Source organism: Oncorhynchus kisutch, linkage group LG4 (genome assembly GCF_002021735.2).
Source record: "Oncorhynchus kisutch isolate 150728-3 linkage group LG4, Okis_V2, whole genome shotgun sequence".
Taxonomy (NCBI): domain Eukaryota; kingdom Metazoa; phylum Chordata; class Actinopteri; order Salmoniformes; family Salmonidae; genus Oncorhynchus; species Oncorhynchus kisutch.
Genome location: NC_034177.2, coordinates 25,243,496 through 25,260,081, shown reverse-complemented (window position 1 = coordinate 25,260,081; position 16,586 = coordinate 25,243,496). Strand labels below are relative to the sequence as shown.

General features: G+C 42.8%; 1 protein-coding gene across 3 annotated transcripts in view; it reads left to right on the top strand.

The window, feature by feature from the left end:
- The window catches only part of LOC109889307 (cadherin-13), a 582,397-nt gene extending 567,014 nt beyond the window's left edge, over window positions 1-15,383 (top strand). For all 3 annotated transcript variants that reach the window (XM_031822709.1, XM_031822708.1, XM_031822710.1), the window contains 3 exons: window positions 2,351-2,581; window positions 4,433-4,651; window positions 14,745-15,383. In XM_031822709.1, the coding sequence (XP_031678569.1) occupies window positions 2,351-2,581; window positions 4,433-4,651; window positions 14,745-14,752 (458 nt within the window). In that variant the 3' untranslated portion in view covers window positions 14,753-15,383. The remainder of the gene's footprint in view (window positions 1-2,350; window positions 2,582-4,432; window positions 4,652-14,744) is intronic.
- Window positions 15,384-16,586: the final 1,203 nt, after the last annotated feature.

The following is a 16,586-nucleotide window of genomic DNA, read 5'->3' as shown; positions in this document are numbered from 1 at the left end:
TCTGCCCTACTAGAGCTACCCCGGTCAACTGTAAGTGCTGTTATTGTGAAATGGAAAAATCTAGGAGCAACAACGGCTCAGCCGCAAAGCCGTAGGCCACAGAAGCTCACAGAATGAGACCGTTGAGACCACTGAGTGCTGAAGAGGGTAGCGCGTAAAAATCCTCTGTCCTTGGTTGAACACTCACTCCAGAGTTCCAAACTGCCGCTGGAAGGAACATCAGCACAGTAACTGTTTGTCGGGAGCTTCATGAAATGGGTTTCCATGGCTGAGCAGCCGCACACCAGCCAGGTTAACGCTACCTGCCCGAATGCGTGGTGCCAACTGTAAATTTTGGTGGAGGAATTATGGTCTGGGGCTGTTTTTCATGGTTCGGGCTTGGCCCCTTAGATCCAGTGAAGGGCAATTGTAATGCTACAGCATACAAGGACACTAGACAATGCTTCCAACTTTGTGGCAACAGTTTGGGGAAGGCCCTTTCCTGTTTCAGCATGACAATGCCCCCATGCACAAAGCGAGGTCCATACAGAAATATTTTGTTGAGATCGGTGTGGAAGAACTTGACTGGCCTGCACAGAGTCCTGACCTCAACTCCATCGAACACCTTTGGGATGAATTGGAACGCAGACTTCGAGCCAGGCCTAATCACCCAACATCAGTGCCCGACCTCACTAATACTCTTGTGGATGAATGGAAGCGAGTTCCCGCAGCAATGTTCCAACATCTAGTGGAAAGCCTTCTCAGAAGAGTGCAGGCTGTTATAGCAGCAAAGGGGGCATCAACTCCATATTAATGCCCATGATTCTGGAATGAAATGTTCGACGAGTAGGTGTCCACATACTTTTGGTCATGTAGTGTATATTTATAAATATTCATAAACTATGGTATTAGACTAAACTTCACTTGCATCATCATCATGGTATTGAGAGATAAACATGAAAATGCTTTGTTATTCAACTGATCTTGTGTCCATTCTGTCATCCTGTGAACCCTTTTCATTGCTGCTCGCAGCTATTTTGTTTGCGTATGTTTCCAAGAACCAATGGTTGGTTCAACTAACCCTTTATCTCACCTAACCCCACTCTGCCCTATGGGTCAGTGTGTCTGAGAAGTTTATCTCCAGTCTAGATAAGCCTATATCTGCTGGGATTTTTATAGTAAAAACTTTAGGTATAATTCTTGGTGGGATTTACAGTGCTTCGAAAGGTTTATCCTGTCTTTGTTTAGTCTTTCTCCAGCCAATGCCGCTCAAAGCACCACCTAACCAATAACACGGCCATAAAAATGAAATAGGCTCTCATTTGAACAGTTTGACATTTATGACACACATCGCCTCCTATTCACTCAAACTTTTCCAGGTACCTGGAAAGCTGATAGCGGTAAGATGATTCTCTAATTCTGATCTTGTCATCTGTGGGTAATTGCCAGTGACTTCCAGAGTTGTTTTGCATGCAGCCACTTTTCAAATCACCTCTAATCTCAATGCAACAGAAAGGCTGTGTCCCAAATGGTACCCTATTTCCTAATGTACTACTTTTGGCCAAAAGTTGTGCACTAGGGAATAGGGTACCATTTTGGAACTAAACGTTCTGTTTTTAAGAGATTAGAGGAATAGGGTGCCATTTGGGACTTGGACAAACTCATACAGCACATCATTTCTGATGCTGCAGTGCCATCTCTCTGCATCATTCAATTAAGAGTAATATCATGTAAACAACAAAGACCTGCTCTCGCTGCCAAGCCAAGTCTCTCTCAACCACTTTTTCCCCCATTTATTTTACTAGGAAAGTCAGTTAATAACAAATTCTTATTTACAATGACGGCCAAACCCTCCCCTAACCCGGACGACTCTGGGCCAATTGTGCGCCGCCCTATGGGACTTCCGATCACGGCCGGTAGTGAGGGGATCGAACCAGGGTCTGTAGTGACGCCTCTAGCACTGCGATCCAGTGCCTTAGACTGCTGCCCCACTCAGGAGCCAATTATCATTTAACCATGATCCAAGTGATTCATGTTCCTTTTGGTCTGGAAATGACACACAGTTTGTTTTGTACGGTTCTTTATCAAGTTAAATGAAGCTCAGAAACAAAGGAAAGAGATAAGGGAACCACAGAGCTAGTATCTGAGGAAGTTGGAACCGCCTGACTGGATTCAAGTGGAAAGAAACTGATACTTGGAAATAGTTGCAGGGGGATAGACTTGGCAAACCTGAAATAAAAATGTCCCAAAACACCAGAGAAATGTTTAGTTACAGTACACTAGGCTTTCAGAACAGTGCTGTGTGTTTGTAACAGAGATAGCTGTGTTGTTGATGTTTTACTAACATGTGTAAATTGTGTCCTTCTCACAGGTAGCCCACCAGCCACTGGTACTGGCACTCTGGTCATCCACCTGGAGGACTACAATGACAATGCTCCCTACGTTCACCCATCTGTGGTACGGGTGTGTGAAGACGCCAGGGACAGTGTGGTGATAGTGGGGGGGCGGGACAGGGACATCCACCCCAACACTGGGCCCTTTAAGATCGAGCTGGGGAAGCAGCCAGGGCTGGAGAACACGTGGAAGGTCTCCAGGGTCAACAGTGAGTTCAGACAGTTACTTACAGAACATTACACTCCCTAGGCTGCTACCTACAGAACAGTACACTAACTAGGCTGCTATCAACAGTACACTCACTAGGCTGCTATCTACAGAACAGTACACTCACTAGGTTGCTATCTACAGAACAGTACTCTCACTAGTATCTATATACTCACTAGTATGCTAACCTTCAGAAAAGTTCACTCACTAGGCTGCTATCTACAGAACAGTACACTCACTAGGCTGCAATCTACAGAACAGTACACTCACTTGCTGCTAACTACAGAACAGTACTATCACAAGGATGCAACCTACAGAACAGCACACTCCCTAGGCTGCTACCTACTAGTATCTATATACTCACTAGTATGCTAACCTTCAGAAAAGTTCACTCACTAGGCTGCTATCTACAGAACAGTACATTCACTAGGCTGCTACAGGCACTCCATACACTGCTACCTACAGAATAGTACACTTACTAGGCTGCAATCTACATAACTACACACTCACTAGACTCCCACCTACATAACTGTACACTAACTGGGCTGCTATCTACAGAACATTAAACTCACTAGGCTCCTGCCTACAGAACAGTACACTCAAAAGGCTGCTATCTACAGAACAGTACACTAACTAGGCTGCTATCTCCAGAACAGTGCACTCACAAGGCTGCTATCTACAGAAGAGTATACTCCCCAGGCTGCTAACTACAGAATAGTACACTCACAAGGCTGCTTAATACAAAACAGTACACTCACTAGGCTGCTATCTACAGAATTATAAACTCACTAGGCTGCTACCTACAGAACAGTACACTCACTAGGCTGCTTAATACAAAACAGTACACTCACTAGGCTGCTATCTACAGAATTATAAACTCACTAGGCTGCTACCTACAGAACAGTATACTCCCTAGGCTGCTACCTACAGAACAGTACACTCCCTAGGCTGCTATTGGCACTCACTAGGCTACTATCTGCAGACCTATGCACTCACTAGGCTGCTATCTACAGAACTATACACTCACTAGGCTGCTACCTACAGAACAGTATACTCACTCTGCTGCAACCTGCAGATCAGTACACTCAGTAGGCTGATATCTACATAATGGTACAGTCTCTAGGCTGCTATCTACAGAACAGTGCACTCATTAGGCTGCTACCTACAGAACAGTACATTCACTAGGCTGCTACCTATAGAAGAGTACACTCCCTACGCTGCTTTCTACAGAACAGTACACTCACTAGGCAGCTATCTACTTAACAGTACACTCACTAGGCTGCTATCTACTGAACAGTACACTCACTAGGCTGCTTTCCACAGAACAGTACACTCACTAGGCTGCTATCTACTGAACAGTACTCTCACTAGGCTGCTACAGGCATTTATATTGGTATAGTGGGGAATTACAGGGTACATCATTCTGCCGCTTATCCCATATCATGTGAGAAGGCTAATCATTATAAGCATGCTAGAGGGGTCTGTCATTTATCCATTAATGCACAACCATTTGTGTGTGTGTATATGTGTGTTTGGGGGGGGGGGGTCAGTTCGAATTGAATACATTCAATTCAGGAAGTGACTTTAATTCAAAATGTACAGTTGGATAAATGTCTGAAAGAAATAGCTTAAACTTTTCAGTTTACTAAGAATGAAATAGATATTTTACATTTTTTATTATTACATTGGAATTTTACCCCAAGCTGAGTGTGTGCGTGCTTATGCATTTATATTAATTTATCTCTTGCCTGTATAATTTTCATGTTTGTAGAGTATGGCATGTAATCCAGCATGGAAGTATCAAAACATAATTATCTTGTCAGTTAACCTCATTGGCTGGTATATGTTTCAGACACACATGCTCAGATCATGCTGCTACAGAATATGAAGAGGGCCAACTACCAGCTGCCTCTGGTGGTGACAGACTCTGGCCTGCCTCCGCTCTCCAACAGCACCGAGATTAAGGTCCAGGTGTGCACCTGTAAGAAAAACAGAATGGACTGCAGTGGTGCTGGCTCTGTACGCTCCAACCTGATGTTGCTGCTGGGACTAGTCCTGCTCTCCCTACTCTGTGAGTATACAGTAACTCTAATCCTGCTCTACCTTCTCTGTGAGTATATAGTAACTCTAGTCCTGCTCTCCCTACTCTGTGAGTATATAGTAACTCTAGTCCTGCTCTCCCTACTCTGTGAGTATACAGTAACTCTAATCCTGCTCTACCTACTCTGTGAGTATATAGCAACTCTAGTCCTGCTCTCCCTACTCTGTGAGTATATAGCAACTCTAGTCCTGCTCTCCCTACTCTGTGAGTATACAGTAACTCTAATCCTGCTCTACCTTCTCTGTGAGTATATAGCAACTCTAGTCCTGCTCTCCCTACTCTGTGAGTATATAGTAACTCTAGTCCTGCTCTCCCTACTCTGTGAGTATATAGTAACTCTAGTCCTGCTCTACCGTCTCTGTAAGTATATAGTAACTCTAGTCCTGCTCTACTGTCTCTGTGAGTATATAGTAACTCTAGTCCTGCTCTACCGTCTCTGTGAGTATATAGTAACTCTAGTCCTGCTTTCCCTACTCTGTGAGTATATAGTAACCCTTGGCCTGCTGTCCCTACTCTGTGAGTATACAGTAACTATAATCCTGCTGTCCCTACTCTGTGAGTATACAGTAACTCTAGTCCTGCTGTCCCTATTCTGTGAGTATACAGCAGTTCTAAGGGGTAACGAGCTCTATAGGTTGAACTGAAACTTCACTCAATAGGTGAAACCTCCAGTAAAGTGTTACAGTCCCTGAAAATGAAATGCATTCAGATGACATCCACCTCGTACTTTTTAGTAGGTCTGCAGCACACCTGAATGGAGACTTAACAAACACCCGTATACTGTCATGATGATAGAGATGTAGTGATGCTAGTTTGTAGGGTGTTTACCCATAAAATTATTAATTCATTCAAGGTTTAAACAAATATGTCCATTCAATAGAAAATTACGTAAGAAAAAATATAGTCCAAACCCCATGTCTCTACCATACAGTTAATTCGGAAAGTAATCAGACCCCTTCAAATCAAATCAAATCAAATTTACTTATACAGCCCTTCGTACATCAGCTGATATCTCAAAGTGCTGTACAGAAACCCAGCCTAAACCCCCAAACAGCAAGCAATGCAGGTGTAGAAGCACGGTGGCTAGGAAAAACTTCCTAGAAAGACCAAAACCTAGGAAGAAACCTAGAGAGGAACCAGGCTATGTGGGGTGGCCAGTCCTCTTCTGGCTGTGCCGGGTGGAGATTATAACAGAACATGGCCAAGATGTTCAAATGTTCATAAATGACCAGCATGGTCGAATAATAATAAGGCAGAACAGTTGAAACTGGAGCAGCAGCACGGCCAGGTGGACTGGGGACAGCAAGGAGTCATCATGTCAGGTAGTCCTGGGGCATGGTCCTAGGGCTCAGGTCCTCCAAGAGAGAGAAAGAAAGAGAGAAAGAGAGAATTAGAGAAAGCACACTTAAATTCACACAGGACACTGAATAGGACAGGAGAAGTACTCCAGATATAACAAACTGACCCTAGCCCCCCGACACATAAACTACTGCAGCATAAATACTGGAGGCTGAGACAGGAGGGGTCAGGAGACACTGTGGCCCCACCCTTGACTTGTTCCACATTGTTACGTTACAGCCTTATCAAATATTGTTTTCCCCTCGTCATTCTACACACAATACCCCATAGAAAGCATAAAAAACTGAAATATGACATTTACATAAGTATTCAGACCCTTAACTTTGTACTTTGTTGAAGCACCTTTGGCAGTGATTACAACCTTGAGTCTTCTTGGGTATGATGCTACAAGCTTGGCACGCCTGTATTTGGGGAGTTTCCCCCATTCTTCTCTGCAGATTGTCTCTGCAGAGCTCTGTCAGGTTGGATTGGGAGCGTTGCTGCACAACTATTTTCAGATCTCTCCAGAGATGTTCAATCGGGTTCAAGTCCGGGCTCTGGCTGGGCCACTCAAGGACATTCAGAGACTTCTCCCAAAGCAACTCCTGCGTTGTCATGAATGTGTGCTTAGGGTTGTTGTCCTGTTGGAAGGTGAACCTTTGCCCAAGTCTGAGGTCCTGAGCGCTCTGGAACAGGTTTTCATCAAGGATCTCTCTGTGCTTTGCTGTGCTGTGCTGTGCTGTGCTGACTAGTCTCCCAGTCCCTGCCTCTGAAAAACATCCCCACAGCATGATTCTGCCACCACCATGGTTCACCGTAGGGATGGTGCCAGGTTTCCTCCAGACGTGACGCTTGGCATGCAGGCCAAAGAGTTCAATCTTGGTTTTATCAGACCAGAGAATCTTGTTTCTCATGGTCTGAGAGTCTTTAGGTGCCTTTTGGCAAACTCCAAGGAATCCTGTCTCGAAGTGCTACGGACAATTCCTTCGAACTCATGGGTTTTGCTCTGACATGCACTGTGAACTATGGGACCTTATATAGACAGGTGTGTGCCTTTCCAGATCATGTCCAATCAATTGAATTTAACACATGTGGGCTCCAATCAAGTTGTAGAAAGAATGATCAATGGAAACAGGATGCACCTGTGATCCATTTTGAGTCTCATAGCAAAGGGTCTGAATACTTATGTAAATAAGGTATTTCTGTTTTTAATGTTTAATAAATTTGCAAACATTTCTAAGAACCTGTTTTTGCTTTGTGATTGTGAGGTATTGTGTGTAGATTGCTGAGGATTTTTGTTTATTTAATCCATTTTAGAATAAGGCTGTAAGGTAACAAAATGTGGAAAAAGTCAAGGGGTCTGAATATTTTCCAAAGGCACTGTATTTAGCAAAGATGGGATAGGTCTACATTTAGTTATTTTGTTTCTGTAAGCTGTTTAACAAACTATTACTGATTAACAGCCAATGGTAGAATCACTCAACATTATGATCAAAGGAGAGCGAATCAAGCAGGTTTCTGATGTTAAATATCCTGGAATCATTTTATACTCTAAACTTAAGTTTGATAAACATACAAAAGAAATATGCAGAACAGTGAAAGCAAGTCTCATCTGTTTTAAATTAATAAGAAACCCTTTGATACTGCACTTTTGTTTTTACACACAATAATCGTTTCACATTTATCCTACCTCATGACAACATGGACACAGAATCACTCTACAATAGAGCCTTGAAAATTCTAGACAAAAATCCGATAAGGCACCATCACTGCAATGTGCACATAATTTGTTTAGTTTTGACAGTACATTTATCGATGTAATTTAGATTTTTAAATACTTGTGTGGACTCATGCCACAATCACTCTGTAACTTAGTGACAATATTGCAATCTACAGGTACATGCACTCTCGGGGGCACTAGCGCTAACTGTAGAATTCTAATGTGCAGGGTTTGCTATTGCTCAGTCAACAATCTGTGTGAAAAGAGTTAGACTCTGGAACTTGCTTCCAGATGACATTAAGAATGGGCAAAATCTCAAGTGAGTTTAAACATAAAGTAAAATTCATGTATAGACCTCCTAAAACGGTTTCTGGAAACAAATAATGACAGGTTCTGGACTAGAGGGCAATGACTATTCTCCATCAGCTTGGGTTTTTAAGACGTGGATTGGCTTGGTTTGGGTGTATGTACTGTATATAAATGTATGTATACAGTATGTACTTCTATGATTATGTCTTTATTTATTTAGTATTTTCTTTCTTTGTTTGTGTTTCTTTTCTGAATTTTCTTGTTATATTACTGTCTATCTAGGGACGTAATGATGCAAATGCATCTTAATGTTGTATATTGCAATGTGTCAACGTTATTGCATCTGTCCCTACTCAAATAAATGAAATGAAACATTGGAATTGGAGTTGATTCCAAGGCAATTCATTAAAGACAATAAATACAGAACTTGAAGCAACCACATATTTAGCCATGGAGCACGTTCTGATTGGCCGGTCAGTGGCCAAGCCTCGACACACCCACAACTTGTTTATTCATCAAAACCCAGCCCTTTCGAGCAAATACCAGCATCTGCGCCAATAACTGTGCTTATGAAAATAGCTAAAATATTTCTGACACACCCTCGAACTTATAGCACTACCCCCCCAGCGCTTAGATTGACCTTTGCATTAGGTTTTACCGTTGCATTAGGTTTGTTAAAATAGAGTCCACAATGTTCTTAAACTATTAAACCATAGAAGTAAACAAGAGCAGTTATATCCAGACTCCACATTCCTCTCATATCGACATGCCCTGGGTAGTATACGCGTTCATTAAATCTCAAACATCTTCCAGCTACTTTTAGGCGTGTTCCCAGCATCTCTTCCGTTTTTTATGATGTTTCTGTGTCTCCCCCACCGTTAGTCTGGCATCCCCTGCTACAGCCAGGAGCTTCCCAGGGACTCCTGTTGGGAGCTCAAGCTGTATATCTCATTTATACCATTAGTGATTAAATGTATAATTTACCCCTCGATTGGGAATGGGAGGCATAATGAAGGAGATCTAACAGCCAGTCTATATAGATGCCTATCCTGTGTTCAGAGGGGGATTGGGGCTGAGCTGGTGTTATGGCTGAGTTCTGTGCAGTGTTCGGCAGGAGAGGAGCCAGAGGAGGGAGGCGACGGGGTAATCTGTAATTCAACACACAGTGGAGCCATTGAGAGTGTTGAGCCTAAGACACCCACAGTTCTGATCATACCAAGCAGCCACTGATTCCCTCTCTCTACCTCACATCTCTCGTTCTCTCTCTATCCCTCATCTCTCTCACTCTCGCTCTCACTTCCCCTTCTCTCTCTGTTTTTCTTCTTCTTTATCACTCATTACTCTCTGTCTCTATCTATCTCTCAACCTCCAGCCATCCCTGGTTTACAATCACTATCTCTTTTCTTCATCTCTTCATTTTCTCTCCATATCTCACTCACACTCCCTTTGGGTGTGTATCTATCCATCTGTCCTCTCTCTGTCTCTCTACTTTTCATTCTGTCTCTCTAGAGTGTTGAGCCTAAGACACCCACAGGTCTGATCATACCAAGCAGCCTCTGTCTCCGTCTCTGTCTCTGTCTCTGTCTCTGTCTCTGTCTCTGTCTCTGTCTCTGTCTCTGTCTCTGTCTCTGTCTCTGTCTCTGTCTCTCTGTCTCTCTGTCTGTGTGTGTGTTCTATATGCTAGATGAGCAGTGCTTTGTTATCAGTGGTCCCTGTGGAAATCAGTCTGTGTATGTGCACAGTGAATGTTAATTGGGTGGCAGTGTGGATTGTGAAATTCTCCTCCTTTGATCTGGCATTCATTAAGACACACCATACTGTACTGATACTCTGGCATTCATTATGACACACCATACTGTACTGATAAACTCTGGCATTCATTATGACACACCATACTATACTGATAGACTCTGGCATTTATTAACCAACCATGTACCTCAGCTAGGACTCCAAGCATGTCCTTTCATTGGTCAACACGATAGCTGAATGGGGTGTGTTATGTAGAGACAGTAAGGCCTCAGCAGCAGGCACTGCAGCATATTATTCAGCTGAGCCGTGCAGCATGGTGAGACAGGTAGTGATATATAGAGGGAGGCAATCTTTGTCTGTGTGCCCAGTGGGAGCTGGTGAGAGAAGAGAGCTGGGCCACAGAGGTCCCCTCTGTATCAGAGTCAGTACAGCGATACACACACACAGAGAGATTACTTTTGTCAGGGCACATCAGCCTGACCCAGGCTCAACCACTCAGGGACAGATAGAGAGGAGAAAGGTGTGAGGAGATTAGACACAAGTCATACACACGCACGTACACACACAATTTCATACGGTACGGGACTTCTGTCAAACACCCACTCTCTCCCATCCATATGTACGTCCATGTACCTTCACATTGACAGACACACATTGTAAAGACACACTTTCAGAACATGTGCACATGTACTTTCTGCATACATTAACATTGTGACTCTCTGCAGGCCTTCTATAGCAGGCTATGTGTACTTCAAGAAGGCAAGCTCTTAAACACTGAGTGGGTGGTGGAGGTTGCTGTAAGTCAACCAGAGAGGACTGCACTCAACCTAAGGAGAGACGCTGCTCCATCAATCTTCCTCACTGGGCAGCAGGCTCCAAAGTGACTGTCTCTCTTCCCAGCCGCACAGAAAAAAATCCATGTCCACATGTACCCTCCTGATCCTTTTCAAGGATAAAGAACTCCGGTGGTGTTACTTTTACACACTCTTAAATGATGTATGTAAGCCTCTGGGACAGAGCCGGTGTTGAGAGAACACAGATATTCTACTGTAGCATTTACTGCTGCTAAATCCCTGGCTGAATCCAGGAGCTTAGTCCGTCCCTTTTGATGTGTGAGCCTCTACAGTGTGATCGACGTGTAGCAGGACTTTACCACAGACCCGTAACTCATTAGACACCAAATACCACTTGTATTTATGCTGCTTTAACTCAGACAACAGAGTCTAACTGGGCTTATAGTGGATTTCATATGTCAAAGAACACAGATGTAGCTGGTGTATGTTTTGTATGTTCTTGTGTTGTGGATCAAATTCTCTGGATGGTGCTTACTGTTTGCAATTTAATAACAAAATAAGGGCCATTGTTAGTAGCATTTTAATAAATGTAGTATAACTATTTTGTTGAGAAATGCTCTAAATAAGATTGGAAACCCAATTTGCGAGTGTGGCAGAGATGACCACAGTGCCCCCTATCTCCCTGTCAGTGAATGGCCTGACAGAAAGACAGTGTATGTATTATCTCTCTCCAGCAGGTTCTGTCAGGTCTAAAATGGAAGTCTAGCATCATGTGATGTTGGGGCTGTTGGATGGACAGGAGCATGTAAATATATAGTCATTTTTCACATGAGCGCTGTGGGCACCACTGGCTTTTTAAGATGAATAGGTTTTTAGGTATTAAGCTTATGAGGAAAACACATGTGAGCGGAGGTGATAACGTGAAAGGCATGGGTGAACGAGTGGCTGCAGTATTAAACAAGTTGACATTTCCTCTCCCACTCCCATTGGGCTGTCTCAAGGCTCAGTCAACCTCCTGCAATCTCCTCTATGCAGTCTATGCAACATCACCAGCCCAGCATCACAGTCCAACATTTTTTTGCAATCTAACAGAGATGCTGAATGTTGTGCTATAGCAGTATATTGTTGACTGCATTGGGACACATTCACAATGATGCCACTGTTATTAGCTATCAGTTAAAGGTTGATGAGGCTCTTTAGGGGATATTTGACATGTATTCCCTGTGTGGGTGTATTGTTGTTAGTGTTTGTCTGAGGCCGAGATGAGCTCTGTGGGGTTTTATAAGCGGCTAGAGATCTGATAAAAGACTGGCTGACGAATCTCAGAGAGAAAATGCAATTCATCCACAAATAAGGGAATATACCCAGGCAGACTCCCTGCCTTAGTCTGCCAACAACAATTCCTTCACAGTGATGTTTAAATCCACTTTCCTGCCCAAACAGCCACTCTCTCGGCTCTAATCCACTCAGTTACAGGAGCAGATTATTTAGGAGAAGGAGAAATAGGATCCTCCTCCTCCTTGGTAACATTCTTATTCCTCTTTTAATCCCTTTGTTCTAATTTAATAGGCATGACATTACCTGGCTGATAAACTCTCACCCTCGTACCCTCTTACCCTGAAATTGTTCTCCAATGTCCTGTTTTATACTGTGTCTAGTCTAGTCCTGCCTGTATTACTGGATGATGGCTCTTTGAGAACTATTTCATGTTTGGCAATGAATCATTTGAAGAGCACTGATTTTCTTTTCATGCTATCAAATGTTTTATTTGAGTTGGTTCTAGTTTTGTCAGAACTACTCTCGTTGATGCCATAATGGGAAGCAAAGAGTGACAGTGAGGGTTCCTGCTATATGATTACATGTTCAAAAACTTTGCATTCCTCCTTCTCTTCAGAAATGTAGCAGATATTGGATATGGCTAACCATATGCTGTGAGACTTGTCTCTTGATATATTGACATTGAGAATGAGATGAAGATGGAGGAGAGCAGAGTAAATCCACAGGCAGGCAGGGAGGATGGTAATTCTGCTGGACTGGAGATTACGAGGGCAGCCCTCCTGTGAGCTATCACATTTGCCTCAACTCCAGCTGACTGCTGCCAGAAGCACTTTCACCCAATTAAGGTGATGGTGATTAGATCAAACAGCCCTCTGTCTCCCTTTATCCCTCTGCCTCCTCCTCCTCTGTCCCTTTCTCCCTCTCTCTTGCTCTCTCCATCTCCTCCCATCTCTCTCTCTTTCTTTCTCCGTCATTCCCTCCTCGTCTCAGCCTGTCCAGGTACAGCAGGTGTGATGGTCACATTTCCTTCCCCATTCTCACTCAGGTGGGTGGGAGTGAGGGAAGGAAGGGTCTCTTTTATCAACTCTTTGCTGGACTTCATTGCCTCCGTGTGAGAGCTGAGGTGAATTGATCTACCTGTGTATTTTCATGTTTCAGGCCATGAGTTTTTAGCCAGAGGGGGAACAATTGGTATGTTTCAAGGCCTGCATGCATGAATAAAAGTTCCCAGAGTGTCATTACATTTTCAAAACCTATCTCACGCAGCTCCAGAGTGTTGTTCAATTTAGATTTCCTTTTCAGAATCCCTTACACCTACACAATAGAAAAGAGGGCCAGTGGAAAACAACAACTGTGAGAATAAAAAAAATCAATAGTACCTCCCATTAGATATTCCCCCCCATTGAATCAGGCACACTTTGATCGCTCCGAAAAATGTTAAGTCTACGGGTCAATTCATCTCAAAATGTCTCGCAAAATTACATTTCACATTTCTCAAAACTACTCTCTAATTTTACGTGAGACAGAGGAGGAAAGACAGACAGAAAAAGAGAGACAGATATCACATAAAATAAAACAGAAAAGTCTTAAATCAACCCTGAAAATCTTAAACAAAGAAAAGGATGCTGTAGACAGCTGTAGCTGCAGTCAGAATACATATCAAGCTGACTAAATGTGCCATATGCTCAATTTAACAAGGAAAGTAATAGTAGTGTGATCATGTACATTTATATACTTGATACTTCTTATGAACTTCTTCTACACTGCATGAATTTCCCTAGTAGATCTCGAAAGGAAAACCTACATAAACCTAAAAACGTACGCTGCATTTGTTCTTGGACTGACAGCTCAAGACTCACAGGTCTTCAGTAAAAGTCAGGACAAGTTATATCTTTCTGTGTATCAGATATAAAATGCCTCTTCTATGGGCTAAAGATATTGCCTTTTTAATGTCCCCCCATTCAGATAGCAGATCTGTGTAGCATATAGACCTTGAGCAACCCAGCTGCTCTGCGGCAGAGCGAGAGCGTGTCTCCACTTTCAACAGGAACGACACACACACTTCTACACGGAGTCGTGAGCTCAGGCAGGATCAGTCCTATGGTCCTGAAGGGTCTGTTCTTTCTCTTGCAGACAGGGCTGAAAGACAACCACACTCATACAGTGGCTACAGTATATGTCATAATGGAGAAACAGAGAAAGAGAGAGAGAGAAACAGATATGGAGAGAGTTCTGAGTACAGCCCGCGGTGACAGCATAGAGGAAAGGAGACTAGTCCAGAGGAGAGGGATGGCAGAGAGAGACAGGCAGATGGATTGATAACATCTCACATTTCGGTGTGTATGTGTGTCTGTGTGTGAGGAAAGGTACAATATATACTGATAGCACTATCTGTAACAGCCTGTGTATTAAAAGTTATCATGCTGTAATCTGATTTATATCATTGTAAGATATTTATGATACCTTTACTACTCTACTTGTATGTAATTCTTCATATATGACCCTGTGTAGATATAAAGGTATCATACATTTTTTTTTTGGAAGTGTGTGATACATTACAACTATAGAAAATACATATATATTGTCCCATTCAACTGGGACATGACAGAGGAGGACGTGTCATTGTCAAGCCCGGAGATGTTTCCATGTCCAGCTAAAAAGACAGATCATTGCGTTTCTAAATTCTGTCTAAATCTAGAACCAAGAATTCGTTTTTCAATCTTCTATGTCCTCTCCATCCTGAATCTTTAATGCATTGATGCCTATCACCTGTCTTGTGTAATTGATTGCAACTGATCTGTGTTGAAGATACCCTTAACTATCTGTTTATCTTTCTCTTCCTGTCTCTTCTCCTTTTTCTATTCTCTCCTTTCAGGCCTGTAAATTTTGCTGAAATCTACTGTAGTCTACATGCAACACTGAAGAGAAACAACATATCTCCCCTACGTGACCAAGCCTAAGGAAAGAGAAGACCTCTCACCATAACGACAACAACTAGCAAACAATTAAAAAAATACAGTTCAGACTGGACCTCTGTGGTACTGAGCTTCTTGGGTGTCCCAACGATATCTCACCCATCCGTGGCCCCAGGCTCCCCACCAGGTTTTAGTTACCCCCCCCCTTCATCTCTACCTCACCCGTCTCTATGTCCATTACCGCCCCTAGCTCTGTTCCCCCTCACCTGAACAGTTGTCGTTGCCCCTGGTCTTCTCCCTTGCCCGTCCCTCTCCCACTCCTTGCCCGCCTGTCTTCTCCCTCCATCGATGTGTTGTCATGGACACCACCGCCTAAATGGACTCTTTCACTGGGAAAGGAAATACTGCATAGTCTGAGCTACTGGATACTGGATGGGGAAAAGCATTTACTTTTTGATGTATTACTTTATTTGATCTTGTTTCCTACTGTAATGAGAGACAAAAGCCAGTTTTTGTCTGCAGTGGTTGTGGTCTCTGTGGGCAAAATGGTAGCCATAAGCCTTCTCAAGTCAGAAGTTTCTGGAGTCTTTTGTGATTTATTTTGTTTCTATTGCATTAGTTGTCATGGAGTGGAAAACAATATCTTTATAGTAATGGTGTTAAACTTTTAAAAAAGTACACTATATATATTTTATTTTTTACCATTGTACAAATATATTAATTAACCTATGTACTTGGACTGAAGGCTCTTCAAAAAAATGAAACCTTTTTGTGGACTTTAGGCACTATTTCTAATGCTATCGATGTGTTTCCTATTTTTTATGTAAATCAATTTTTGGGGTTGGAACCAAAATAAATTATTGTTCAATCGTTTCATTCGGAACAGAACCATTTTTTGTTGTTGTCCCATTCCACTGTTCCGACCAGCAAAATAAAGTTCTATACCAGTTCAAACCCCCAAAAAGTAACAATTTATATTGTTCCTTTTCTGATTATTTTTTTTGCATTCAGCTCAACATTAAATTACTTCACCAATCAGGGCGTATAGAGCAGCTTGCTATGCGTGAGATGCGACATAAATTTTGTGGCTGCTCATTGGCTCCTGCGGCCTTTGTGACCTTGAGGACGTTGAACCTCACGGTCTTGCTGAGTGGTCGGCACTCTCCGACGGTAACAATGTGGCTTGAAGCATTGAGCATCTTAATATGACACGCATTATCTGGATTAGGCCCACAGAATTATACCTGCTAGGGATCGGCATCAATGGAGGAACTTCAGAGAGTGGGCTTAACGTTGGACCAGAGCTAGCTACCAGAATGAAAAACCATACCTTTTGTAGTTAATAAATCCAATGTGAAACGTGATAAATATTGCATTCTTAACTAGCATTGAAAAAGTGAATCGCTTCTTTTCTCATTTAAAATCACTCCCTAATTTCTGAATCATGCTTATAATGTCAGTAGGCTACAGTAGTGGGAGGGGCAGGTAGCCTGCGCACACACTGGCAAAGATTTTCAGCTGGCAAATATGTTCAGCTGGCAGGGAGACACTGGAATACGTTTCTGAGTGACAGAGTGAGGGCTTTGCATAGGCGCTTTGTTGCATTTATGCCGAAAAAAATGCCCGGAATGTAAAGGAACGTTTAACTGGTTTCCATGCTTTTCAAATTACGGTTCTGTTCCGGAACAGTATAGATCACTTTCGTTCCCTGTTCTGATTCTGTTCCTTGAAACCTGAACCGGTTCCAACCCCCGATCTGGAGTTTTCATTTGCTTTAAAGATTGGTAATCTGTCTGCCTTGT